The 26,418-nt window shown below is 52.7% G+C and overlaps 1 protein-coding gene across 1 annotated transcript in view; it reads left to right on the top strand.

The window, feature by feature from the left end:
• Positions 1–263: 263 nt before the first annotated feature.
• RMND1 (required for meiotic nuclear division 1 homolog) overlaps positions 264–26,418 on the top strand; it is a gene marked incomplete at its 5' end in the record, with an annotated part of 53,200 nt that continues 27,045 nt past the window's right edge. Inside the window, 7 exons of the mRNA XM_032944032.2 lie at positions 264–995; positions 6,655–6,763; positions 7,977–8,292; positions 12,112–12,151; positions 18,232–18,332; positions 20,679–20,785; positions 24,856–24,920. Coding sequence (XP_032799923.2) covers positions 264–995; positions 6,655–6,763; positions 7,977–8,292; positions 12,112–12,151; positions 18,232–18,332; positions 20,679–20,785; positions 24,856–24,920 — 1,470 coding nt within the window. The remainder of the gene's footprint in view (positions 996–6,654; positions 6,764–7,976; positions 8,293–12,111; positions 12,152–18,231; positions 18,333–20,678; positions 20,786–24,855; positions 24,921–26,418) is intronic.

Genomic DNA, 26,418 nt, shown 5'->3' with positions numbered 1-26,418 from the left:
GAGTCTCTGAGTCTCCGTTGTTGTTGTGATTCAGGCCGTGACGATGAACCGGACTCTCGCCCCGTGGCTCCGGCTCTTTCGTCTCAGCAACCACCGCAACACAACCACCCCCATGAACCACGTCAACACAACCACCCCCATCAGCCACGTCACCACCACCCCCATCAACTGCGTCACCACCACCCCCATCAACCGCTTCACCACCACCCCCATCAACCACGTCACCACCACCCCCATGAACCACGTCACCACCACCCCCATGAACCACCTCAACACAACCACCCCCATCAACCACGTCACCACCACCCCCATCAACCGCTTCACCACCACCCCCGTCAACCACGTCACCACCACCCCCATCAACCACGTCACCACCACCCCCATCAACCACGTCACCACCACCCCATCAACCACGTCACCACCACCCCCATCAACCGCTTCACCACCACCCCCGTCAACCACGTCACCACCACCCCCATCAACCACGTCACCCCCATCAACCACGTCACCACCACCCCCATCAACCGCTTCACCACCACCCCCGTCAACCACGTCACCACCACCCCCATCAACCACGTCACCACCACCCCCATCAACCACGTCACCACCACCCCCATCAACCACGTCACCACCACCCCCATCAACCACGTCACCACCACCCCCATCAACCACGTCACCACCACCCCCGTCAACCACGTCACCACCACCCCCGTCAACCACGTCACCACCACCCCCATCAACCACGTCACCACCACCCCCATCAACCACGTCACCACCACCCCCATCAACCACGTCACCACCACCCCCATCAACCACGTCACCACCACCCCCATCAACCACGTCACCACCACCCCCATGTGGCGTGGGATGGCCGGGGGGGGGCCGCCCCCCCTCCCGCCGCTCAGCCCAAGCGTCCTGGCAAGGGTCCCCGGACACGGCAGCCCTCCCACATCCCCCCGCCGCCCCCCTCCTCCTCCTCGCCAAGCCGTGGCCGGGTGAGCTTCACTCCCAGCCTCGGCCTTCAGCCCCCTCCGTCGCTTCTCCTTCCTCGCCTCAACCCCTCGCGTCTCCACCACCACCACCACCACCACCTCGCCCCCTCGCCTGCTCGCTCGTTCGCTCGTTCGCTCACTCGCCCTCTCGCTCGCCCCCTCGCCTGCTCGCCCGCTCACCCGCTCGCTCGCTCGTTCGCTCGCTCGCCCTCTCGCTCGCTTGCCCGCCCGCTAGCTTGCTCGCTCACCCGCTCGCTCACCCGCTCGCTCGCTCGCCCGCTCGCCCGCTCGCTCACCCGCTCACCCGCTCGCTCACCCGCTAGCTCGCCCTCTTGCTCGCTCGCCCGCTCACCCGCTTGCTCACCCGCTCACCCGCTCACCCGCTCGCTCACCGCTCGCTCGCCCCTCCTCTCTCTCTACCCCCTCTTTCTCCCTCCTCCATCTAGCTCTCTCTCGCTCTCTCGCCCGCTCGCTCGCTCTCTCTCTCTCGCCACTCAGTCTCTCTTTATATATAACTACGACAAGTGCTGCACCTGCACGCAGCCCCTCCCCGCGGTCAAACGGCCTCCGACGGTCAGCTCGCGACCCGCACCCAGAGCTCCGTCACCGCCACCGCCATCTGTCAGCGGCCATCTGCCAGCGGCCCGGCTGCCCACTCCGCCCCTGGCAGGCCGGCACGGCGTGGGTCGGCCGCACCGCCGGCGGGGCCGGGGGGGCCGGCCTAGCGGCCGAGGCCTCTCCGGAGAGACGCTGGGGGGCCGGGGGGGCGGGGGGGGCGGGGGGGGCTTTGCCCGCGGGGTTCGTGAGGGTCGCTTCGGAGGGCAGGGCCTCGTCTGCAGGACGCTGCTGGAGAAGGGGGGCGGCCGTCGCGGTGGGAGGCCCTGCAAGTCGCTTCTCTCCCTGCGTCGCTTCACATTCATCATCATCCTCATCATCCTCATCATCCTCATCATCCTCATCATCATCCTCATCATCCTCATCATCATCCTCATCATCATCCTCATCATCATCCTCATCATCATCCTCATCATCATCATCCTCATCATCATCCTCATCATCATCCTCATCATCATCCTCATCATCATCATCCTCATCATCCTCATCATCATCCTCATCATCCTCATCATCATCCTCATCATCATCCTCATCATCATCATCATCCTCATCATCATCATCCTCATCATCATCCTCATCATCCTCATCATCCTCATCCTCATCATCCTCATCATCCTCATCCTCATCATCCTCATCATCATCATCATCCTCATCATCATCATCCTCATCATCATCCTCATCATCATCATCATCATCATCCTCATCATCATCATCATCCTCATCATCATCATCCTCATCATCATCCTCATCCTCATCATCATCATCCTCATCATCCTCATCATCCTCATCATCATCCTCATCATCATCATCATCCTCATCATCATCATCATCATCCTCATCATCCTCCTCATCATCCTCATCATCCTCATCATCCTCATCATCATCATCATCATCCTCATCATCCTCCTCATCCTCCTCATCATCCTCATCATCCTCGTCCTCATCATCATCATCATCATCCTCATCATCCTCATCATCCTCCTCATCATCCTCATCATCATCATCCTCATCATCATCCTCATCATCATCCTCATCATTCTCATCATCCTCATCATCCTCATCATCATCCTCATCATCCTCATCATCCTCATCATTCTCATCCTCATCATCATCCTCATCATCATCATCATCATCATCCTCATCATCCTCATCATCCTCATCATCATCCTCATCATCCTCATCATCATCATCATCCTCATCATCCTCATCATCATCATCATCCTCCTCATCATCATCATCCTCATCATCCTCATCATCATCATCCTCATCATCATCATCCTCATCATCATCCTCATCATCCTCCTCATCATCATCATCATCCTCATCATCATCATCATCCTCATCATCATCATCCTCATCATCATCATCCTCATCATCATCCTCATCATCCTCATCATCATCATCATCATCCTCATCATCATCCTCATCATCATCATCCTCATCATCATCCTCATCATCATCATCCTCATCATCATCATCCTCATCATCATCATCATCCTCATCATCCTCATCATCATCCTCATCATCATCATCCTCATCATCATCCTCATCATCCTCATCATCATCCTCATCATCATCATCATCCTCATCATCCTCATCATCCTCATCATCATCATCCTCATCCTCATCATCCTCATCATCATCATCATCCTCATCATCATCCTCATCATCCTCATCATCATCCTCATCATCCTCATCATCCTCATCCTCATCATCCTCATCATCCTCATCATCATCATCCTCATCATCATCCTCATCATCCTCATCATCCTCATCATCCTCATCATCATCATCATCCTCATCATCATCATCCTCATCATCATCCTCATCATCATCATCCTCATCATCATCATCATCCTCATCATCATCCTCATCATCCTCATCATCCTCATCATCATACTCATCATCCTCATCATCATCCTCATCATCATCCTCATCATCCTCATCATCATCCTCATCATCCTCATCATCATCCTCATCATCCTCATCATCATCCTCATCATCATCCTCATCATCCTCATCATCATCCTCATCATCCTCCTCATCCTCATCATCCTCATCATCATCCTCATCCTCATCATCATCATCATCCTCATCATCATCCTCATCATCCTCATCATCATCCTCATCATCCTCATCATCCTCATCCTCATCATCCTCATCATCCTCATCATCATCATCCTCATCATCATCCTCATCATCCTCATCATCCTCATCATCCTCATCATCATCCTCATCATCATCATCCTCATCATCATCCTCATCATCATCATCCTCATCATCATCATCATCCTCATCATCATCCTCATCATCCTCATCATCCTCATCATCATACTCATCATCCTCATCATCATCCTCATCATCATCCTCATCATCATCATCATCCTCATCATCATCATCCTCATCCTCATCATCATCCTCATCATCATCATCCTGCTTGTGCTGCTGCTGCTGTGTGCAGAGTCCTCAATTCCGCTCGTTCTCGCACTCACCCCCAGCCCCCTCTCCAATGAAATCAACTCAGAGCCTCGCGCGTTAAACAATAACAGCAAGCTTCCGTGGGTGGGTGAGTGGGTGGGTGGGTGGGTGAGTGGGTGGGTGAGTGGGTGGGTGGGTGAGTGGGTGGGTGGGTGGGTGAGTGGGTGGGTGAGTGGGTGGGTGAGTGGGTGGGTGGTGAGTGGGTGGGTGAGTGGGTGGGTGGGTAGGTGAGTGGGTGGGTGAGTGGGTGGGTGGTGAGTGAGTAGGTGAGTGAGTGGGTGAGTGAGTGGGTGAGTGAGTAGGTGAGTGAGTGGGTGAGTGAGTGGGTGAGTGAGTGGGTGAGTGAGTGAGTGGGTGAGTGAGTGAGTAGGTGAGTGAGTGAGTGGGTGAGTGAGTGGGTGGGTGGGTGCGTGGGTGGGTTAGTGAGTGGGTGAGTGAGTGGGTGGGTGGGTGAGTGGGTGAGTGAGTGGGTGGTTGGGTGAGTGAGTGAGTAGGTGAGTGAGTGGGTGAGTGAGTGAGTGAGTGGGTGAGTGAGTGGGTGAGTGAGTGAGTGGGTGAGTGAGTGGGTGAGTGAGTGAGTGGGTGAGTGAGTGAGTGAGTAGGTTAGTGAGTGAGTGAGTGGGTGAGTGAGTGGGTGGGTGGGTGAGTGGGTGCGTGGGTGGGTTAGTGAGTGGGTAGGTGGGTGAGTGGGTGAGTGAGTGGGTGAGTGAGTGGGTGGGTGGGTGAGTGGGTGAGTGAGTGGGTGGTTGGGTGAGTGGGTGCGTGGGTGGGTGAGTGAGTGAGTGGGTGAGTGAGTGGGTGGGTGAGTGAGTGAGTGGGTGAGTGAGTGAGTGGGTGAGTGAGTGAGTGGGTGAGTGAGTAGGTGAGTGAGTGAGTGAGTGGGTGAGTGAGTGGGTGAGTGAGTGAGTGGGTGAGTGAGTGGGTGAGTAGGTGAGTGAGTGGTGAGTGGGTGAGTGAGTGAGTGGGTGAGTGACTGAGTGAGTGAGTGAGTGGGTGAGTGACTGAGTGAGTGACTGAGTGAGTGGGTGAGTGACTGAGTGAGTGACTAAGTGAGTAGGTGAGTGAGTGGGTGAGTGACTGAGTGAGTAGGTGAGTGAGTGGGTGAGTGACTGAGTGAGTGACTGAGTGAGTAGGTGAGTGAGTGGGTGAGTGACTGAGTGAGTAGGTGAGTAGGTGGGTGAGTGACTGAGTGAGTGAGTGAGTGGGTGAGTGACTGAGTGAGTGGGTGAGTGACTGAGTGAGTGAGTGGGTGAGTAAGTGAGTGAGTGGGTGAGTGACTGAGTGAGTGGGTGAGTAGGTGAGTGAGTGGGTGAGTAGGTGAGTGAGTGGGTGAGTGACTGAGTGAGTGGGTGAGTAGGTGAGTGAGTGAGTGGTGGGTGAGTGAGTAGGTGAGTGAGTGGGTGAGTGACTGAGTGAGTGGGTGAGTGAGTGGGTGAGTAGGTGAGTGGGTGAGTGAGTGAGTGAGTGGGTGAGTGACTGAGTGAGTGACTGGGTGAGTGACTGAGTGAGTGAGTGAGTGGGTGAGTGACTGAGTGAGTGGGTGAGTGACTGAGTGAGTGGGTGAGTGACTGAGTGAGTGGGTGAGTGACTGAGTGAGTGACTGAGTGAGTGGGTGAGTAGGTGAGTGAGTGGGTGAGTGACTGAGTGAGTGACTGAGTGACTGAGTGAGTGAGTGGGTGAGTGACTGAGTGAGTGGGTGAGTGAGTGAGTGAGTGGGTGAGTAGGTGAGTGACTGAGTGAGTGACTGAGTGAGTGAGTGACTGAGTGGGTGAGTGACTGAGTGAGTGAGTGACTGAGTGAGTGGGTGAGTGACTGAGTGACTGAGTGAGTGACTGAGTGAGTGAATGGGTGAGTGACTGAGTGAGTGAGTGAGTGGGTGAGTAGGTGAGTGAGTGGGTGAGTGAGTGGGTGAGTGACTGAGTGAGTGGGTGAGTGACTGAGTGACTGAGTGAGTGACTGAGTGAGTGAGTGGGTGAGTGAGTGGGTGAGTGAGTGGGTGAGTGGGGGGGTGAGTGAGTGGGTGAGTGGGTGAGTGACTGAGTGACTGACTGAGTGAGTGAGTGAGTGACTGAGTGAGTAGGTGAGTGAGTGGGTGAGTGACTGAGTGAGTGGGTGAGTGACTGAGTGAGTGGGTGAGTGACTGAGTGACTGAGTGAGTGAGTGAGTGGGTGAGTAGGTGAGTGAGTGGGTGAGTGAGTGGGTGAGTGAGTGACTGAGTGAGTGGGTGAGTGACTGAGTGACTGAGTGAGTGACTGAGTGAGTGAGTGGGTGAGTGAGTGGGTGAGTGGGGGGGTGAGTGAGTGGGTGAGTGGGTGAGTGACTGAGTGACTGACTGAGTGAGTGAGTGACTGAGTGAGTAGGTGAGTGAGTGGGTGAGTGACTGAGTGAGTGGGTGAGTGACTGAGTGAGTGGGTGAGTGACTGAGTGAGTGAGTGAGTGACTGAGTGACTGAGTGAGTGGGTGAGTGACTGAGTGAGTGAGTGACTGAGTGGGTGAGTGACTGAGTGAGTGACTGAGTGAGTGAGTGACTGAGTGAGTGACTGAGTGACTGAGTGAGTGTCGTTCCCAGCTGACTCTGCGCTGCACGGCGTTCGCCACGGCTGAGGAGTATCACTTACTCCGGCTGGAGACGGCACTCAGTCGTCGCGCAGATATCACGCTCAGAAGCCTACCTCGAGGTCACGCTCCTCACCACTCACCCACCACTCACCCACCACTCACTCACTCACTCACCCACCCACTCACCCACTCACTCACTCACCCACTCACTCACCCACTCACTCACTCATACACCTACCCACTCATTCACCCACTAACTCACCCACCCACTCACTCACCCACTCACTCAGTCACTCACCCACTCACTCACTCAGTCACTCGCTCACTCACTCACTCACCCACTCACTCACCCACTCACTCACTCAGTCCCTCGCTCACTCACCCACTAACTCACTCACCCACTCACTCACCCACTCACTCACCCACTCACCCACTCACCCACTCACCCATCCACCTACTCACCCACTCACCCACCACCCACTCACTCACTCACTCACCCACCCACTCACCCACTCACTCACTCACCCACTCACTCACTCACCCACCACTCACCCACTCACTCACCCACTCACTCACTCACCCACCACTCACCCACTCACTCACTCACTCACCCACTCACTCACTCACCCACCACTCACTCACCCACTCACTCACTCACTCACCCACTCACTCACTCACCCACTCACTCACTCACCCACTCACTCACCCACTCACCCACCCACTCACTCACCTACTCACTCACCTACTCACTCACTCACTCACCCACCACTCACCCACCACTCACCCACTCACTCACCCACTCACTCACCCACTCACCCACTCACTCACCCACTCACTCACCCACTCACCCACTCACTCACCCACTCACCCACCCACTCACTCACCCACTCACTCACTCACCCACCACTCACCCACTCACTCACCCACTCACTCACCCACTCACCTACCCACTCACTCACCCACTCACCCACTCACTCACCCACTCACCCACCCACCCACTCACCCACTCACTCACCTACTCACTCACTCAACCACTCACCTACCCACTCACTCACCCACTCACCCACTCACTCACCCACTCACTCACCCACTCACTCACCCACTCACTCACTCAACCACTCACCTACCCACTCACTCACCCACTCACCCACTCACTCACCCACTCACCCACCCACTCACTCACCCACTCACTCACCCACTCACTCACCCACTCACCCACCCACTCACCCACCCACTCACTCACCCACTCACTCACCTACTCACTCACTCACTCATCCACCACTCACTCACCCACTCACTCACCCACTCACAACTCACAACGCTGCCCTACAGATGCCGCTAACGCTGTGGTGGTGAGCGTCAAGTCTGCCACTCAGCAGCAGCATCATCAGCAGCCACAGCAGCATCATCAGCATCATCAGCAGCCACAGCAGCATCATCAGCAGCATCATCATCAGCAGCAGCCACAGCAGCAGCAGCTGCAGCAGCCACAGCAGCACCAGCAGCAGCATCATCAGCAGCAGCCACAGCAGCAGCATCATCAGCAGCAGCATCAGCAGCAGCAGCCACAGCAGCAGCAGCATCAGCAGCAGCATCAGCAGCAGCATCAGCAGGAGGAGGAGGAGGAGGGCACAGTTGTCTTCTTCAGGTGTGTGGCCAGGCAGCACCACGTGGTCACGGTGGTGATGGTGATGGTGGTGATGGTGGTGGTGGTGATGGTGGTGGTGGTGATGGTGGTGGTGATGGTGGTGGTGATGGTGGTGGTGATGGTGGTGATGGTGGTGGTGGTGGTGATGGTGGTGGTGATGGTGATGGTGGTGATGGTGGTGGTGGTGATGATGGTGGTGGTGGTTGTGGTGGTGATGGTGGTGGTGGTGGTGATGATGGTGGTGGTGGTGGTGATGGTGGTGATGGTGATGGTGGTGATGGTGGTGGTGATGGTGGTGGTGGTGGTGGTGATGGTGGTGGTGGTGATGATGGTGGTGGTGATGGTGATAATGGTGGCGATGGTGGTGATGGTGGTGGTGATGGTGGTGGTGGTGATGGTGATGATGGTGATTGTGGTGGTGGTGGTGGTGATGGTGGTGGTGGTGGTGGTGATGGTACTGGTGGTGGTGATGGTGCTGGTGGTGGTGATGGTGGTGGTGATGGTGGTGATGGTGCTGGTGGTGGTGATGGTGGTGGTGGTGATGGTGGTGGTGATGGTGGTGATGGTGGTGATGGTGCTGGTGGTGGTGATGGTGGTGATGGTGGTGGTGATGGTGGTGATGGTGATGGTGGTGATGGTGGTGGTGATGGTGGTGGTGGTGGTGATGGTGGTGGTGGTGGTGATGGTGGTGGTGGTGATGATGGTGGTGGTGATGGTGATAATGGTGGCGATGGTGGTGATGGTGATGGTGGTGGTGATGATGGTGATGATGGTGATTGTGGTGGTGGTGATGGTGGTGGTGGTCGTGATGATGGTGGTGGTGATGGTGATAATGGTGGCGATGGTGGTGATGGTGGTGGTGATGGTGGTGGTGGTGATGATGGTGATGGTGGTGATGATGGTGGTGGTGATGGTGGTGGTGGTGATGGTGGTGGTGATGGTGGTGGTGGTGATGATGGTGGAGAGGGTGGTGGTGACGATGGTGATGATGATGATAGTGCTGTGTGTGTGTGCTGTGTGTGTCTGTGTGCTGTGTGTATGCTGTGTGTGTGTGTGCTGTGTGTGTGTAACTGTGTGTGTGTGTGTGCTGTGTGTGTGTAACTGTGTGTGTGCTGTGTGTGTGTAACTGTGTGTGTGCTGTGTGTGCTGTGTGTGTGCTGTGTGTGTGTGCTGTGTGTGTGCTGTGTGTGTGTAACTGTGTGTGTGTGTGCTGTGTGTGTGTAACTGTGTGTGTGCTGTGTGTGTGTGCTGTGTGTGCTGTGTGTATGCTGTGTGCTGTGTGTGTGCTGCGTGTGTGTGCTGCGTGTGTGTGCTGTCTGTGTGTGCTGTGTGTGTGCTGTGTGTGTGTGCTGTGTGTGACTGTGTGTGTGTGTGTGACTGTGTGTGTGTTTGCTATGTGTGTATGCTGTGTGTGTGTGCTGTGTGTGTGCTGTGTGTGTGTAACTGTGTGTGTGTGCTATGTGTGTGTGTAACTGTGTGTGTGTGTGCTGTGTGTGTGTGACTGTGTGTGTGCTGTGTGTGTGTGACTGTGTGTGTGTGTGTGCTGTGTGTGTGTAACTGTGTGTGTGTAACTGTGTGTGCTGTGTGTGACTGTGTGTGTGTGCTGTGTGTGTGTAACTGTGTGTGCTGTGTGTGTATGCTGTGTGCTGTGTGTGTGCTGCTTGTGTGTGCTGTGTTTGCTATGTGTGTATGCTGTGTGTGTGTGCTGTGTGTATGCTGTGTGTGTGTGCTGTGTGTGTGTGTAATTGTGTGTGTGTGTGCTGTGTGTGTGTGACTGTGTGTGTGTTTGCTATGTGTGTATGCTGTGTGTGTGTGCTGTGTGTATGCTGTGTGTGCTGTGTGTGTGTAACTGTGTGTGTGCTATGTGTGTGTGTGTGCTGTGTGTGTTTGCTATGTGTGTGTGCTGTGTGTCTGTGACTGTGTGTGTGCTGTGTGTGTGTAACTGTGTGTGTGTGTGCTGTGTGTGTGCTGCGTGTGTGTGCTGTCTGTGTGTGCTGTGTGTGTGCTGTGTGTGTGTGTGCTGTGTGTGTGCTGTGTGTGTGTAACTGTGTGTGTGTGTGCTGTCTGTGTGTGCTGTGTGTGTGCTGTGTGTGTGTGTGCTGTGTGTGTGTGTGCTGTGTGTGTGTAACTGTGTGTGCTGTGTGTGTATGCTGTGTGCTGTGTGTGTGCTGCTTGTGTGTGCTGTGTTTGCTATGTGTGTATGCTGTGTGTGTGTGCTGTGTGTATGCTGTGTGTGTGTGCTGTGTGTGTGTGTAATTGTGTGTGTGTGTGCTGTGTGTGTGTGACTGTGTGTGTGTTTGCTATGTGTGTATGCTGTGTGTGTGTGCTGTGTGTATGCTGTGTGTGCTGTGTGTGTGTGTGTGTGCTGTGTGTGTGTGACTGTGTGTGTGTATGCTATGTGTGTGTGCTATGTGTGTGTGCTGTGTGTGTATCCTGTGTGTGTGTGCTGTGTGTGTGTGTGCTGTGTGTGTGTGTGCTGTGTGTGTGTGTGACTGTGTGTGTTTGCTATGTGTGTGTGCTATGTGTGTGTGCTGTGTGTGTATCCTGTGTGTGTGTGCTGTGTGTGTGTGTGCTGTGTGTGTGTGTGCTATGTGTGTTTGCTATGTGTATGTGCTGTGTGTGTGTTTGCTATGTGTGTGTGCTGTGTGTGTGTGTGCTGTGTGTGTGCTGTGTGTGTAACTGTGTGTGTGTGCTGTGTGTGCTGTGTGTGTGCTGTGTGTGTGTGCTATGTGTGCTGTGTGTGTGTGTGTGCTATGTGTGTGTTTGCTATGTGTGTGTGTGCTGTGTGTGTGTGCTGTGTGTGTGCTATGTGTGTGTGCTATGTGTGTGTGTGCTATGTGTGTGTGCTGTGTGTGTGTATGCTGTGTGTGTGTGCTGTGTGTGTGTGACTGTGTGTGTGTGTGTGCTATGTGTGTTTGCTATGTGTGTGTGCTATGTGTGTGTGCTATGTGTGTGTGCTATGTGTGTGTAACTGTGTGTGTGTAACTGTGTGTGTGATGTGTGTGTGTAACTGTGTGTGTGCTGTGTGTGTGCTGTGTGTGTGTAACTGTGTGTGTGTGCTGTGTGTGTGCTGTGTGTGTGCTGTGTGTGTGTGTGCTGTGTGTGTGTGCTGTGTGTGTGTGTGCTGTGTGTGACTGTGTGTGTGTGTGTGTGACTGTGTGTGTGTTTGCTATGTGTGTATGCTGTGTGTGTGCTGTGTGTGTGCTGTGTGTGTGTTTGCTATGTGTGTATGCTGTGTGTGTGTGCTGTGTGTATGCTGTGTGTGTGTGCTGTGTGTGTGTGTAATTGTGTGTGTGTGTGCTGTGTGTGTGTGACTGTGTGTGTGTTTGCTATGTGTGTATGCTGTGTGTGTGTGCTGTGTGTATGCTGTGTGTGCTGTGTGTGTAACTGTGTGTGTGTGCTGTGTGTGTGTGACTGTGTGTGTTTGCTATGTGTGTGTGCTATGTGTGTGTGCTGTGTGTGCTGTGTGTTTGCTATGTGTGTGTGCTGTGTGTGTGTGCTGTGTGTGTGTGACTGTGTGTGTGTGCTCTGTGTGTGTGTAACTGTGTGTGTGTGTGCTGTGTGTGTGTGCTGTGTGTGTGTGTTTGCTATGTGTGTGTGCTGTGTGTGTGTGCTGTGTGTGTGACTGTGTGTGTGTAACTGTGTGTGTGACTGTGTGTGTGTGTGCTATGTGTGTGTGCTATGTGTGTGTGTGCTATGTGTGTGTGTGCTATGTGTGTGTGCTATGTGTGTTTGCTAAGTGTGTGTGCTGTGTGTGTGTGCTATGTGTGTGTGCTATGTGTGTGTGCTGTGTGTGTGTGCTGTGTGTGCTGTGTGCAGGGAGGGAGCTGTCGTCTTCTGGAATGTCGACGCCCCAACGGTGAGCAGCTGTAGCAGATTACAGCTGTGTGTAGCTGTGTGTGTAGTGCTGTGTGTAGCTGTGTGTGTAGCTGTGTGTAGCTGTAGCAGATTACAGCTGTGTGTAGCTGTGTGTAGTGCTGTGTGTAGCTGTGTGTGTAGCTGTGTGTAGCTGTAGCAGATTACAGCTGTGTGTAGCTGTGTGTAGTGCTGTGTGTAGCTGTGTGTGTAGCTGTGTGTAGCTGTAGCAGATTACAGCTGTGTATAGCTGTGTGTAGCTGTAGCAGATTACAGCTGTGTGTAGCTGTGTGTAGCTGTGTGTAGCTGTGTGTAGCTGTAGCAGATTACAGCTGTGTATAGCTGTGTGTAGCTGTAGCAGATTACAGCTGTGTGTAGCTGTGTGTAGCTGTGTGTAGCTGTGTGTAGTGCTGTGTGTAGCTGTGTGTAGCTGTAGCAGATTACAGCTGTGTGTAGCTGTAGCAGATTACAGCTGTGTGTAGCTGTGTGTAGTGCTGTGTGTAGTGCTGTGTGTAGCTGTGTGTAGCTGTGTGCAGTGCTGTGTGTAGCTGTGTGTAGCTGTGTGTGTAGTGCTGTGTGTAGCTGTGTGTAGTGCTGTGTGTAGCTGTGTGTAGCTGTGTGTAGTGCTGTGTGTAGCTGTGTGTGTAGCTGTGTGTAGCTGTGTGTAGTGCTGTGTGTAGCTGTGTGTGTAGCTGTGTGTAGCTGTGTGTAGTGCTGTGTGTAGCTGTGTGTGTAGCTGTGTGTGTAGCTGTGTGTGTGTAGCTGTGTGTAGCTGTGTGTGTAGCTGTGTGTAGTGCTGTGTGTAGCTGTGTGTAGCTGTGTAGTAGCTGTGTGTAGCTGTGTGTAGCTGTGTAGTAGCTGTGTGTAGCTGTGTAGTAGCTGTGTGTAGCTGTGTGTAGCTGTGTAGCTGTGTGTAGGGCTGTGTGTAGCTGTGTGTGTAGCTGTGTGTAGTGCTGTGTGTAGCTGTGTGTAGCTGTGTGTGTAGCTGTGTGTAGCTGTAGCAGATTACAGCTGTGTGTAGCTGTGTGTGTAGCTGTGTTTAGCTGTGTGTAGCGCTGTGTGTAGTGCTGTGTGTAGCTGTGTGTAGCTGTGTGTAGCTGTGTGAAGCTGTGTGTAGCTGTGTGTAGTGCTGTGTGTAGCTGTAGCAGATTACAGCTGTGTGTAGCTGTGTGTAGCTGTAGCAGATTACAGCTGTGTGTAGCTGTGTGTAGCTGTGTGTAGCTGTGTGTAGCTGTAGCAGATTACAGCTGTGTGTAGCTGTGTGTAGCTGTGTGTAGCTGTGTGTAGTGCTGTGTGTGTAGCTGTGTGTAGCTGTGTGTAGCTGTGTGTAGTGCTGTGTGTAGCGCTGTGTGTAGCTGTGTGTAGCTGTGTGTAGTGCTGTGTGTAGCTGTGTGTGTAGCTGTGTGTAGTGCTGTGTGTAGCTGTGTGTGTAGCTGTGTGTAGCTGTGTGTAGTGCTGTGTGTAGCTGTGTGTGTAGCTGTGTGTGTGTAGCTGTGTGTAGCTGTGTGTGTAGCTGTGTGTAGTGCTGTGTGTAGCTGTGTGTAGCTGTGTAGTAGCTGTGTGTAGCTGTGTGTAGCTGTGTAGTAGCTGTGTGTAGCTGTGTAGTAGCTGTGTGTAGCTGTGTGTAGCTGTGTGTAGTGCTGTGTGTAGCTGTGTGTGTAGCTGTGTGTAGCTGTAGCAGATTACAGCTGTGTGTAGCTGTGTGTGTAGCTGTGTGTAGCTGTGTGTAGCGCTGTGTGTAGTGCTGTGTGTAGCTGTGTGTAGCTGTGTGTAGCTGTGTGTGTAGCTGTGTGTAGCTGTGTGTGTAGCTGTGTGTAGCTGTGTGTAGCTGTGTGTAGTGCTGTGTGTAGCTGTGTGTGTAGCTGTGTGTAGTGCTGTGTGTAGCTGTGTGTAGCTGTGTGTAGTGCTGTGTGTAGCTGTGTGTGTAGCTGTGTGTAGCTGTGTGTAGCTGTAGCAGATTACAGCTGTGTGTAGCTGTGTGTGTAGCTGTGTGTAGCTGTGTGTAGCGCTGTGTGTGTAGCTGTGTGTAGCTGTGTGTAGCTGTGTGTAGTGCTGTGTGTGTAGCTGTGTGTAGCTGTGTGTAGTGCTGTGTGTAGCTGTGTGTGTAGCTGTGTGTAGCTGTGTGTAGTGTTGTGTGTGTAGCTGTGTGTAGCTGTGTGTAGCTGTGTGTAGCTGTGTGTGTAGCTGTGTGTAGTGCTGTGTGTGTGTAGCTGTGTGTAGCTGTGTGTAGTGTTGTGTGTGTAGCTGTGTGCAGCTGTGTGTGTAGCTGTGTGTAGCTGTGTGTAGTGCTGTGTGTGTAGCTGTGTGTAGCTGTGTGTAGCTGTGTGTGTAGCTGTGTGTAGCGGTGTGTGTGTGTAGCTGTGTGTAGCTGTGTGTGTAGTGTTGTGTGTAGCTGTGTGTAGTGTTGTGTGTGTAGCTGTGTGTAGCTGTGTGTAGCTGTGTGTAGTGTTGTGTGTAGCTGTGTGTAGTGCTGTGTGTAGCTGTGTGTAGCTGTGTGTAGCTGTGTGTGTAGCTGTGTGGTGCTGTGTGTGTAGCTGTGTGTAGCTGTGTGTGTGTGTAGCTGTGTGTAGTGCTGTGTGTGTAGCTGTGTGTGTAGCTGTGTGTAGCGCTGTAGTGCTGTGTGTAGCTGTGTGTAGTGCTGTGTGTAGCTGTGTGTGTAGCTGTGTGTAGCTGTGTGTAGTGCTGTGTGTAGCTGTGTGTGTAGCTGTGTGTGTAGCTGTGTGTGTGTAGCTGTGTGTAGCTGTGTGTGTAGCTGTGTGTAGTGCTGTGTGTAGCTGTGTGTAGCTGTGTAGTAGCTGTGTGTAGCTGTGTGTAACTGTGTAGTAGCTGTGTGTAGCTGTGTAGTAGCTGTGTGTAGCTGTGTGTAGCTGTGTAGCTGTGTGTAGGGCTGTGTGTAGCTGTGTGTGTAGCTGTGTGTAGTGCTGTGTGTAGCTGTGTGTAGCTGTGTGTGTAGCTGTGTGTAGCTGTAGCAGATTACAGCTGTGTGTAGCTGTGTGTGTAGCTGTGTGTAGCTGTGTGTAGCGCTGTGTGTAGTGCTGTGTGTAGCTGTGTGTAGCTGTGTGTAGCTGTGTGAAGCTGTGTGTAGCTGTGTGTAGTGCTGTGTGTAGCTGTAGCAGATTACAGCTGTGTGTAGCTGTGTGTATCTGTAGCAGATTACAGCTGTGTGTAGCTGTGTGTAGCTGTGTGTAGCTGTGTGTAGCTGTAGCAGATTACAGCTGTGTGTAGCTGTGTGTAGCTGTGTGTAGCTGTGTGTAGTGCTGTGTGTGTAGCTGTGTGTAGCTGTGTGTAGCTGTGTGTAGTGCTGTGTGTAGCGCTGTGTGTAGCTGTGTGTAGCTGTGTGTAGTGCTGTGTGTAGCTGTGTGTGTAGCTGTGTGTAGTGCTGTGTGTAGCTGTGTGTGTAGCTGTGTGTAGCTGTGTGTAGTGCTGTGTGTAGCTGTGTGTGTAGCTGTGTGTGTGTAGCTGTGTGTAGCTGTGTGTGTAGCTGTGTGTAGTGCTGTGTGTAGCTGTGTGTAGCTGTGTAGTAGCTGTGTGTAGCTGTGTGTAGCTGTGTAGTAGCTGTGTGTAGCTGTGTAGTAGCTGTGTGTAGCTGTGTGTAGCTGTGTGTAGTGCTGTGTGTAGCTGTGTGTGTAGCTGTGTGTAGCTGTGTGTAGCTGTAGCAGATTACAGCTGTGTGTAGCTGTGTGTGTAGCTGTGTGTAGCTGTGTGTAGCGCTGTGTGTAGTGCTGTGTGTAGCTGTGTGTAGCTGTGTGTGTAGCTGTGTGTAGCTGTGTGTGTAGCTGTGTGTAGCTGTGTGTAGCTGTGTGTAGTGCTGTGTGTAGCTGTGTGTGTAGCTGTGTGTAGTGCTGTGTGTAGCTGTGTGTAGTGCTGTGTGTAGCTGTGTGTGTAGCTGTGTGTAGCTGTGTGTAGCTGTAGCAGATTACAGCTGTGTGTAGCTGTGTGTGTAGCTGTGTGTAGCTGTGTGTAGCGCTGTGTGTGTAGCTGTGTGTAGCTGTGTGTAGCTGTGTGTAGTGCTGTGTGTGTAGCTGTGTGTAGCTGTGTGTAGTGCTGTGTGTAGCTGTGTGTGTAGCTGTGTGTAGCTGTGTGTAGTGTTGTGTGTGTAGCTGTGTGTAGCTGTGTGTAGCTGTGTGTGTAGCTGTGTGTAGTGCTGTGTGTGTGTAGCTGTGTGTAGCTGTGTGTAGTGTTGTGTGTGTAGCTGTGTGCAGCTGTGTGTGTAGCTGTGTGTAGCTGTGTGTAGTGCTGTGTGTGTAGCTGTGTGTAGCTGTGTGTAGCTGTGTGTGTAGCTGTGTGTAGCAGTGTGTGTGTGTAGCTGTGTGTAGCTGTGTGTGTAGTGTTGTGTGTAGCTGTGTGTAGTGTTGTGTGTGTAGCTGTGTGTAGCTGTGTGTAGCTGTGTGTAGTGTTGTGTGTAGCTGTGTGTAGTGCTGTGTGTAGCTGTGTGTAGCTGTGTGTAGCTGTGTGTGTAGCTGTGTGGTGCTGTGTGTGTAGCTGTGTGTAGCTGTGTGTGTGTGTAGCTGTGTGTAGTGCTGTGTGTGTAGCTGTGTGTGTAGCTGTGTGTAGCGCTGTGTGTAGTGCTGTGTGTAGCTGTGTGTAGTGCTGTGTGTAGCTGTGTGTGTAGCTGTGTGTAGCTGTGTGTGTAGCTGTGTGTAGCTGTGTGTAGCTGTGTGTGTAGCTGTGTGTGTAGCTGTGTGTAGTGCTGTGTGTAGCTGTGTGTAGCTGTGTGTAGCTGTGTGTAGTGTTGTGTGTAGCGGTGTGTGTGTGTAGCAGTGTGTAGCTGTGTGTAGTGCTGTGTGTAGCTGTGTGTAGTGTTGTGTGTGTAGCTGTGTGTAGCTGTGTGTGTAGCTGTGTGTAGCTGTGTGTGTAGCTGTGTGTAGCTGTGTGTGTAGCTGTGTGTAGCTGTGTGGTGCTGTGTGTGTAGCTGTGTGTAGCTGTGTGTGTAGCTGTGTGTAGCTGTGTGTGTGTGTAGCTGTGTGTAGTGCTGTGTGTGTAGCTGTGTGTGTAGCTGTGTGTAGCTGTGTGTAGTGCTGTGTGTAGCTGTGTGTAGCTGTGTGTAGTGTTGTGTGTAGCGGTGTGTGTGTGTAGCTGTGTGTAGCTGTGTGTAGCTGTGTGTAGCTGTGTGTAGCTGTGTGTAGCTGTGTGTGTAGCTGTGTGTGTAGCTGTGTGTAGCTGTGTGTAGCTGTGTGTGTAGCTGTGTGTAGCTGTGTGTGTAGCTGTGTGTAGTGCTGTGTGTAGCTGTGTGTGTAGCTGTGTGTAGCTGTGTGTAGCTGTGTGTGTAGTTGTGTGTAGCTGTGTGTAGTGCTGTGTGTAGCTGTGTGTGTAGCTGTGTGTAGCTGTGTGTAGCTGAGTGTAGCTGAGTTGTTGTGTGGCTGTGTAGATGCGGAGTTTGATGGTGCTGTGTGTAGCTGTGTGTAGCGCTGTGTGTGTAGCTGTGTGTAGCTGTGTGTAGCTGTGTGTGTAGCTGTGTGTGTAGCTGTGTGTGTAGCTGAGTGTGTAGCTGTGTGTGTAGCTGTGTGTAGCTGTGTGTGTAGCTGTGTGTGTAGCTGTGTGTAGCTGTGTGTAGCTGTGTGTGTAGCTGTGTGTAGCTGTGTGTGTAGCTGTGTGTAGTGCTGTGTGTAGCTGTGTGTGTAGCTGTGTGTAGCTGTGTGTAGCTGTGTGTGTAGTTGTGTGTAGCTGTGTGTAGTGCTGTGTGTAGCTGTGTGTGTAGCTGTGTGTAGCTGTGTGTAGCTGAGTGTAGCTGAGTTGTTGTGTGGCTGTGTAGATGCGGAGTTTGATGGTGCTGTGTGTAGCTGTGTGTAGCGCTGTGTGTGTAGCTGTGTGTAGCTGTGTGTAGCTGTGTGTGTAGCTGTGTGTGTAGCTGTGTGTGTAGCTGAGTGTGTAGCTGAGTGTGTAGCTGTGTGTAGCTGAGTTGTTGTGTGGCTGTGTAGATGCGGAGTTTGATGGTGCTGTGTGTAGCTGTGTGTAGCGCTGTGTGTGTAGCTGTGTGTAGCTGTGTGTAGCTGTGTGTGTAGCTGTGTGTGTAGCTGTGTGTGTAGCTGAGTGTGTAGCTGACTGTGTAGCTGTGTGTAGCTGAGTTGTTGTGTGGCTGTGTAGATGCGGAGTTTGATGGCGCTGTTGGAGGCTTACGAGCGGAGCCCCTACGAAGTGGCGCTGGTACATTGGGAAAACGAGCAGCTGGAGTACAGCTACACTGGGTGAGTTAGTGGGTGAGTTAGTTAGTGGGTGAGTTAGTTAGTGGGTGAGTTAGTGGGTGAGTTAGTGGATGAGTTAGTTAGTGGGTGAGTTAGTGGGTGAGTTAGTTAGTGGGTGAGTTAGTGGGTGAGTGAGTTAGTGGGTTAGTTAGTGGGTGAGTTAGTTAGTGGGTGAGTTAGTGGGTGAGTTAGTGGGTGAGTTAGTGGGTGAGTTAGTTAGTGGGTGAGTTAGCGGGTGAGTTAGCGGGTGAGTTAGTGGGTGAGTGGGTGAGTTAGTGGGTGAGTTAGTGGGTGAGTTAGTGGGTGAGTAAGTGGGTGAGTTAGTGAGTGAGTTAGTGGGTGAGTTAGTTAGTGGGTGAGTTAGTGGGTGAGTTAGTTAGTGGGTGAGTTAGTGGGTGAGTTAGCGGGTGAGTTAGCGGGTGAGTTAGTGGGTGAGTTAGTGGGTGAGTTAGTGGGTGAGTTAGTTAGTGGGTGAGTTAGTGGGTGAGTTAGCGGGTGAGTTAGTGGGTGAGTGGGTGAGTTAGTGGGTGAGTTAGTTAGTGGGTGAGTTAGTGGGTGAGTTAGTGGGTGAGTTGGTGGGTGAGTTAGTGGGTGAGTGGGTGAGTGAGTTAGTGGGTGAGTTAGTGGGTGAGTTAGTGGGTGAGTTAGTGGGTGAGTTAGTTAGTGGGTGAGTTAGTGGGTGAGTTAGTGGGTGAGTTGGTGGGTGAGTGGGTGAGTGAGTGGGTAAGTGATTGGGTGAGTTAGTGGGTGGGTGAATTAGTCGGTGAGTTAGTGGGTGAGTTAGTGTGTGAGTGGGTGAGTTAGTCGGTGAGTTAGTGGGTGAGTTAGTTAGTGGGTGAGTTAGTGGGTGAGTGAGTTAGTGGGTGAGTTAGTTAGTGGGTGAGTTAGTTAGTGGGTGAGTTAGTGGGTGAGTTAGTGGGTGAGTGGGTGAGTGAGTTAGTGGGTGGGTGAGTTAGTGGGTGAGTGGGTGAGTTAGTGGGTGAGTTAGTGGGTGAGTTAGTGGGTGAGTTAGTGGGTGAGTTAGCGGGTGAGTTAGTGGGTGAGTGGGTGAGTTAGTGGGTGAGTTAGTGGGTGAGTTAGCGGGTGAGTTAGTGGGTGAGTGGGTGAGTTAGTGGGTGAGTGAGTTAGTGGGTGAGTTAGTGGGTAAGTTAGCGGGTGAGTTAGTTAGTGGGTGAGTTAGTGGGTGAGTTAGCGGGTGAGTTAGTGGGTGAGTTGGTGGGTGAGTTGGTGGGTGAGTGGGTGGGTGAGTTGGTGGGTGAGTGGGTGAGTTAGTGGGTAAGTTAGTGGGTGAGTTAGTGGGTGAGTTAGCGGGTGAGTTAGTGGGTGAGTGGGTGAGTTAGTGGGTGAGTGGGTGAGATAGTGGGTGAGTTAGTGGGTGAGTTAGTGGGTGAGTTAGTGGGTGAGTTAGTGGGTGAGTTAGCGGGTGAGTTAGTGGGTGAGTGGGTGAGTTAGTGGGTGAGTTAGTGGGTGAGTTAGCGGGTGAGTTAGTGGGTGAGTGGGTGAGTTAGTGGGTGAGTGAGTTAGTGGGTGAGTTAGTGGGTGAGTTAGCGGGTGAGTTAGTTAGTGGGTGAGTTAGTGGGTGAGTTAGCGGGTGAGTTAGTGGGTGAGTGAGTTAGTGGGTGAGTTAGTGGGTGAGTTAGCGGGTGAGTTAGTTAGTGGGTGAGTTAGTGGGTGAGTTAGCGGGTGAGTTAGTGGGTGAGTTAGTGGGTGAGTTGGTGGGTGAGTTGGTGGGTGAGTGGGTGGGTGAGTTGGTGGGTGAGTGGGTGAGTTAGTGGGTAAGTTAGTGGGTGAGTTAGTGGGTGAGTTAGCGGGTGAGTTAGTGGGTGAGTGGGTGAGTTAGTGGGTGAGTTAGTGGGTGAGTTAGTGGGTGAGTTAGTGAGTGAGTGAGTTCGTGGGTGAGTGGGTGAGTGAGTGGGTGAATGAGTGGGTGGGTGAGTGGGTGAGTTAGTGGGTGAGTTAGTGGGTGAGTTGGTGGGTGAGTTGGTGGGTGAGTGGGTGGGTGAGTTGGTGGGTGAGTGGGTGAGTTAGTGGGTAAGTTAGTGGGTGAGTTAGTGGGTGAGTTAGCGGGTGAGTTAGTGGGTGAGTGGGTGAGTTAGTGGGTGAGTTAGTGGGTGAGTTAGTGGGTGAGTTAGTGCGTGAGTTAGTGGGTGAGTTAGTGAGTGAGTGAGTTCGTGGGTGAGTGGGTGAGTGAGTGGGTGAGTGAGTGGGTGAGTGAGTGGGTGAGTTATTGGGTGGGTGAGTGAGTGCCTGGGTGAGTGAGTGAGTGAGTGGGTGAGGAGTGGTGAGGAGTGGTGGTGAGGAGTGGTGAGGAGTGGTGAGTGAGTGGTGAGGTGTCTGAGTGTGCTGCAGAGGTCCCAGCCGACTGCACCGAGGAGAGATTCTGCTGGGGGTCAAGGGTCACGGTGAGGCCGCGCTCCTCACCAAATTCGCTTTCTCCAACGCTCTCAGCCTGTCGGGTGAGTAGCACTCACCACTCACTCACCACTCACTCACCACTCACTCACCACTCACCACTCACTCACCACTCACTCACCACTCACTCACTCACCACTCACCACTCACTCACCACTCACTCACCACTCACTCACCAATCACTCACTCACCACTCACTCACTACTCACTCACCACTCACTCACCACTCACTCACTCACCACTCACTCACCACTCACTCACCACTCACTCACCACTCACTCACTCACTCACCACTCACTCACCACTCACTCACCACTCACTCACCACTCACCACTCACTCACCACTCACTCACCACTCACTCACCACTCACTCACTCACCACTCACTCACCACTCACTCACCACTCACTCACCACTCACTCACCACTCACTCACTCACCACTCACTCACCACTCACTCACCACTCACTCACTCACCACTCACCACTCACTCACCACTCACTCACCACTCACTCACCACTCACCACTCACTCACTCACTCACCACTCACTCACCACTCACTCACTCACCACTCACCACTCACTCACTCACTCACCACTCACTCACCACTCACTCACTCACCACTCACTCACCACTCACTCACTCACCACTCACTCACCACTCACTCACTCACCACTCACTCACCACTCACTCACCACTCACTCACTCACCACTCACTCACCACTCACTCACTCACCACTCACTCACCACTCACTCACTCACCACTCACTCACCACTCACTCACCACTCACTCACCACTCACTCACTCACCACTCACTCACTCACCACTCACTCACCACTCACTCACTCACCACTCACTCACCACTCACTCACCACTCACCACTCACTCACCACTCACTCACTCACCACACTCACCAATCACTCACCACTCACTCCTTCACCACTCACTCACCACTCACTCACCACTCACTCACTCACTCACCACACTCACCAAACACTCACCACTCACTCACCACTCACTCACCACTCACTCACTCACCACACTCACCAATCACTCACCACTCACTCACCACTCACTCACCACTCACTCACTCACTCACCACTCACTCACCACTCACTCACCACTCACTCACTCACCACTCACTCACCACTCACTCACCACTCACTCACCACTCACTCACCACTCACTCACTCACCACTCACTCACCACTCACTCACCACTCACTCACCACTCACTCACTCACCACTCACCACTCACTCACCACTCACTCACCACTCACTCACCACTCACCACTCACTCACTCACTCACCACTCACTCACCACTCACTCACTCACCACTCACCACTCACTCACTCACTCACCACTCACTCACCACTCACTCACTCACCACTCACTCACCACTCACTCACTCACCACTCACTCACCACTCACTCACTCACCACTCACTCACCACTCACTCACCACTCACTCACTCACCACTCACTCACCACTCACTCACTCACCACTCACTCACCACTCACTCACTCACCACTCACTCACCACTCACTCACCACTCACTCACCACTCACTCACTCACCACTCACTCACTCACCACTCACTCACCACTCACTCACTCACCACTCACTCACCACTCACTCACCACTCACCACTCACTCACCACTCACTCACTCACCACACTCACCAATCACTCACCACTCACTCCTTCACCACTCACTCACCACTCACTCACCACTCACTCACTCACTCACCACACTCACCAAACACTCACCACTCACTCACCACTCACTCACCACTCACTCACTCACCACACTCACCAATCACTCACCACTCACTCACCACTCACTCACCACTCACTCACTCACTCACCACTCACTCACCACTCACTCACCACTCACTCACCACACTCACCACTCACTCACCACTCACCACTCACTCACCACTCACTCACCACTCACTCACTCACCACTCACTCACCACTCACTCACTCACTCACCACTCACTCACCACTCACTCACTCACCACTCACTCACTCACCACTCACTCACCACACTCACCACTCACTCACCACTCACTCACCACTCACTCACTCACCACTCACTCACTCACCACTCACTCACCACTCACTCACCACTCACTCACTCACCACACTCACCACTCACTCACCACTCACTCACCACTCACTCACTCACTCACCACTCACTCACCACTCACTCACTAACCACTCACTCACCACTCACTCACTCACTCACCACTCACTCACCACTCACTCACTCACCACTCACTCACCACTCACTCACTCACCACTCACTCACCACTCACTCACCACTCACTCACTCACTCACCACTCACTCACCACTCACTCACTACTCACTCACCACTCACCACTCACTCACTCACCACTCACTCACCACTCACTCACCACTCACCACTCACTCACCACTCACTCACCACTCACTCACTCACCACTCACTCACTCACTCACCACTCACTCACCACTCACTCACTACACCACTCACTCACTCACCACTCACTCACTCACCACTCACTCACCACTCACTCACCACTCACTCACTACACCACTCACTCACTCACCACTCACTCACTCACTCACCACTCACCACTCACTCACCACTCACTCACCACTCACTCACTCACCACTCACTCACCACTCACTCACCACTCACTCACCACTCACACTCACTCACCACTCACTCACCACTCACTCACTCACTCACCACTCACTCACCACTCACTCACCACTCACTCACTCACCACTCACTCACCACTCACTCACCACTCACATTCACTCACCACTCACTCACCACTCACTCACCACTCACACTCACCACTCACACTCACCACTCACTCACCACTCACTCACCACTCACTCACCACTCACACTCACCACTCACTCACCACTCACTCACCACACTCACTCACCACTCACTCACCACTCACTCACCACTCACACTCACTACTCACACTCACCACTCACTCACCACACTCACTCACCACTCACTCACCACTCACTCACCACTCACTCACTCACCACTCACTCACCACTCACTCACCACTCACCACTCACTCACCACTCACTCACCACTCACCACTCACTCACCAATCACTCACCACTCACCACTCACTCACCCACACACACACTCACTCACCCACACACTCACCACACACTCACCACCACTCACCACACACTCACCACTCACCACACACTCACCACACACTCACTCACCACACACTCACCACCACTCACCACCACTCACTCACCACACACTCACCCACACGCTCACCCACTCACTCACTCACCACACACTCACCACACACTCAACACCACTCACCACCACTCACCCACACGCTCACCCACTCACTCACTCACCCACACACTCACCCACTCACTCACCACACACTCACCTACTCGCACACTCACCCACACACTCACCACCACTCACCACCACTTACCACACACTCACCACACACTCACCACCACTCACCACTTACTCACCACCACTCACCACCACTCACCACTCATTCACTCACTCACCACCACTCACCACACACTCACCACACACTCACCACACACTCACTCACCACACATTCACCACCACTCACCACCACCACTCACCACCACTCACCCACACACTCACTCACCCACTCACTCACTCACCACACACTCACCACACACTCACCACACACTCACCCACACGCTCACCCACTCACTCACTCACTCACCCACACACTCACCCACTCACTCACCACACACTCACCTACTCACTCACTCACCCACACACTCACCCACACACTCGCACACTCACCCACACACTCACCACCACTCACCACACACTCACCACACACTCACCACCACTCACCACTCACTCACCACTCACTCACCACACACTCACCACACACTCACCACCACTCACCACACACACACTCACTCACCACCACTCACTCATCACTCACCACCACTCACCCCACACTCACCACTCACACACTCACCACTCACCACCACTCACCACCACCACTCACCACACACACTCACCACTCACCACCACCACTCACCACCACCACTCACCACCACTCACCACCCTTGTGCTGTGTGACAGTGAAATTGGCCATCTGGGAGGAGTCTTTGGACGGATTCGTTGAGAGCATCCAGTCAATCCCAGAGGTACCACCACTACTACCACTACCATCACTACCATCACTACCACTACTACTACCACTACTACCACTACCACCACTACTACCACTACTACCATCCAGTCAATCCCAGAGGTACCACCACTACCACCACTACCACCACTACTACCACTACCATCACTACCACCACTACTACCACTACTACCACCATCCAGTCAATCCCAGAGGTACCACCACTACCACTACTACCATCAATACCATCACTACTACCACCACTACCATCACTACCATCACTACTACCACCATCCAGTCAATTCCAGAGGTACCACCACTACCACTACTACCATCACTACCACTACTACCATCACTACCACTACTACCACTACCACTACTACCATCACTACTACCACCATCCAGTCAATCCCAGAGGTACCACCACTACCATCACTACTACCATCACTACTACCACTACTACCACCATCCAGTCAATCCCAGAGGTACCACCACTACCACTACTACCACTACCACCACTACTACCACTACTACCACCATCCAGTCAATCCCAGAGGTACCACCACTACCATCACTACTACCACTACCACTACTACCATCACTACCACCACTACTACCACTACTACCATCCAGTCAATCCCAGAGGTACCACTACTACCACCACTACTACCACTACTACCACTACCACCACTACTACCACTACTACCACCATCCAGTCAATCCCAGAGGTACCACCACTACCACTACTACCATCACTACTACCACTACTACCACTACCACTACTACCACCACTACTACTACTACTACCACCATCCAGTCAATCCCAGAGGTACCACCACTACCACTACTACTATCACTACTACCACTACTACCACTACCACTACTACCACCACTACTACTACTACTACCACCATCCAGTCAATCCCAGAGGTACCATCACTACCACTACTACCACTACCACCACTACTACCACTACTACCATCCAGTCAATCCCAGAGGTACCACCACTACCATCACTACTACCACTACTACCACTACCACCACTATCACTACTACCATCACTACCACTACTACCACTACCACCACTACCATCACTACCACTACTACCACCACTACCACTACTACCATCACTACTACCACTACTACCACTACTACCACTACCACCACTACCATCACTACCACTACTACCACTACAACCACTACTACCACTACTACCACCATCCAGTAAATCCCAGAGGTACCATCACTACCATCACTACCACTACCACCACTACCACCACTACTACCACTACTACCACCATCCAGTCAATCCCAGAGGTACCACCACTACCACTACTACATCACTACTACCACTACTACCACTACCACCACTACCACCACTACTACCACTACTACCACCATCCAGTCAATCCCAGAGGTACCACCACTACTACCACTACCACCACTACCACCACTACTACCACTACTACCACCATCCAGTCAATCCCAGAGGTACCACCACTACCACTACTACC

The sequence above is a fragment of the Petromyzon marinus genome (genome assembly GCF_048934315.1).
Source record: "Petromyzon marinus isolate PM22_M1 ecotype Great Lakes invasive population chromosome 84 unlocalized genomic scaffold, UKy_Petmar_22M1.pri1.0 chr84_unloc.2, whole genome shotgun sequence".
Taxonomy (NCBI): Eukaryota; Metazoa; Chordata; class Hyperoartia; order Petromyzontiformes; family Petromyzontidae; genus Petromyzon; species Petromyzon marinus.
This window is presented reverse-complemented; position numbering and strand designations above follow the sequence as displayed.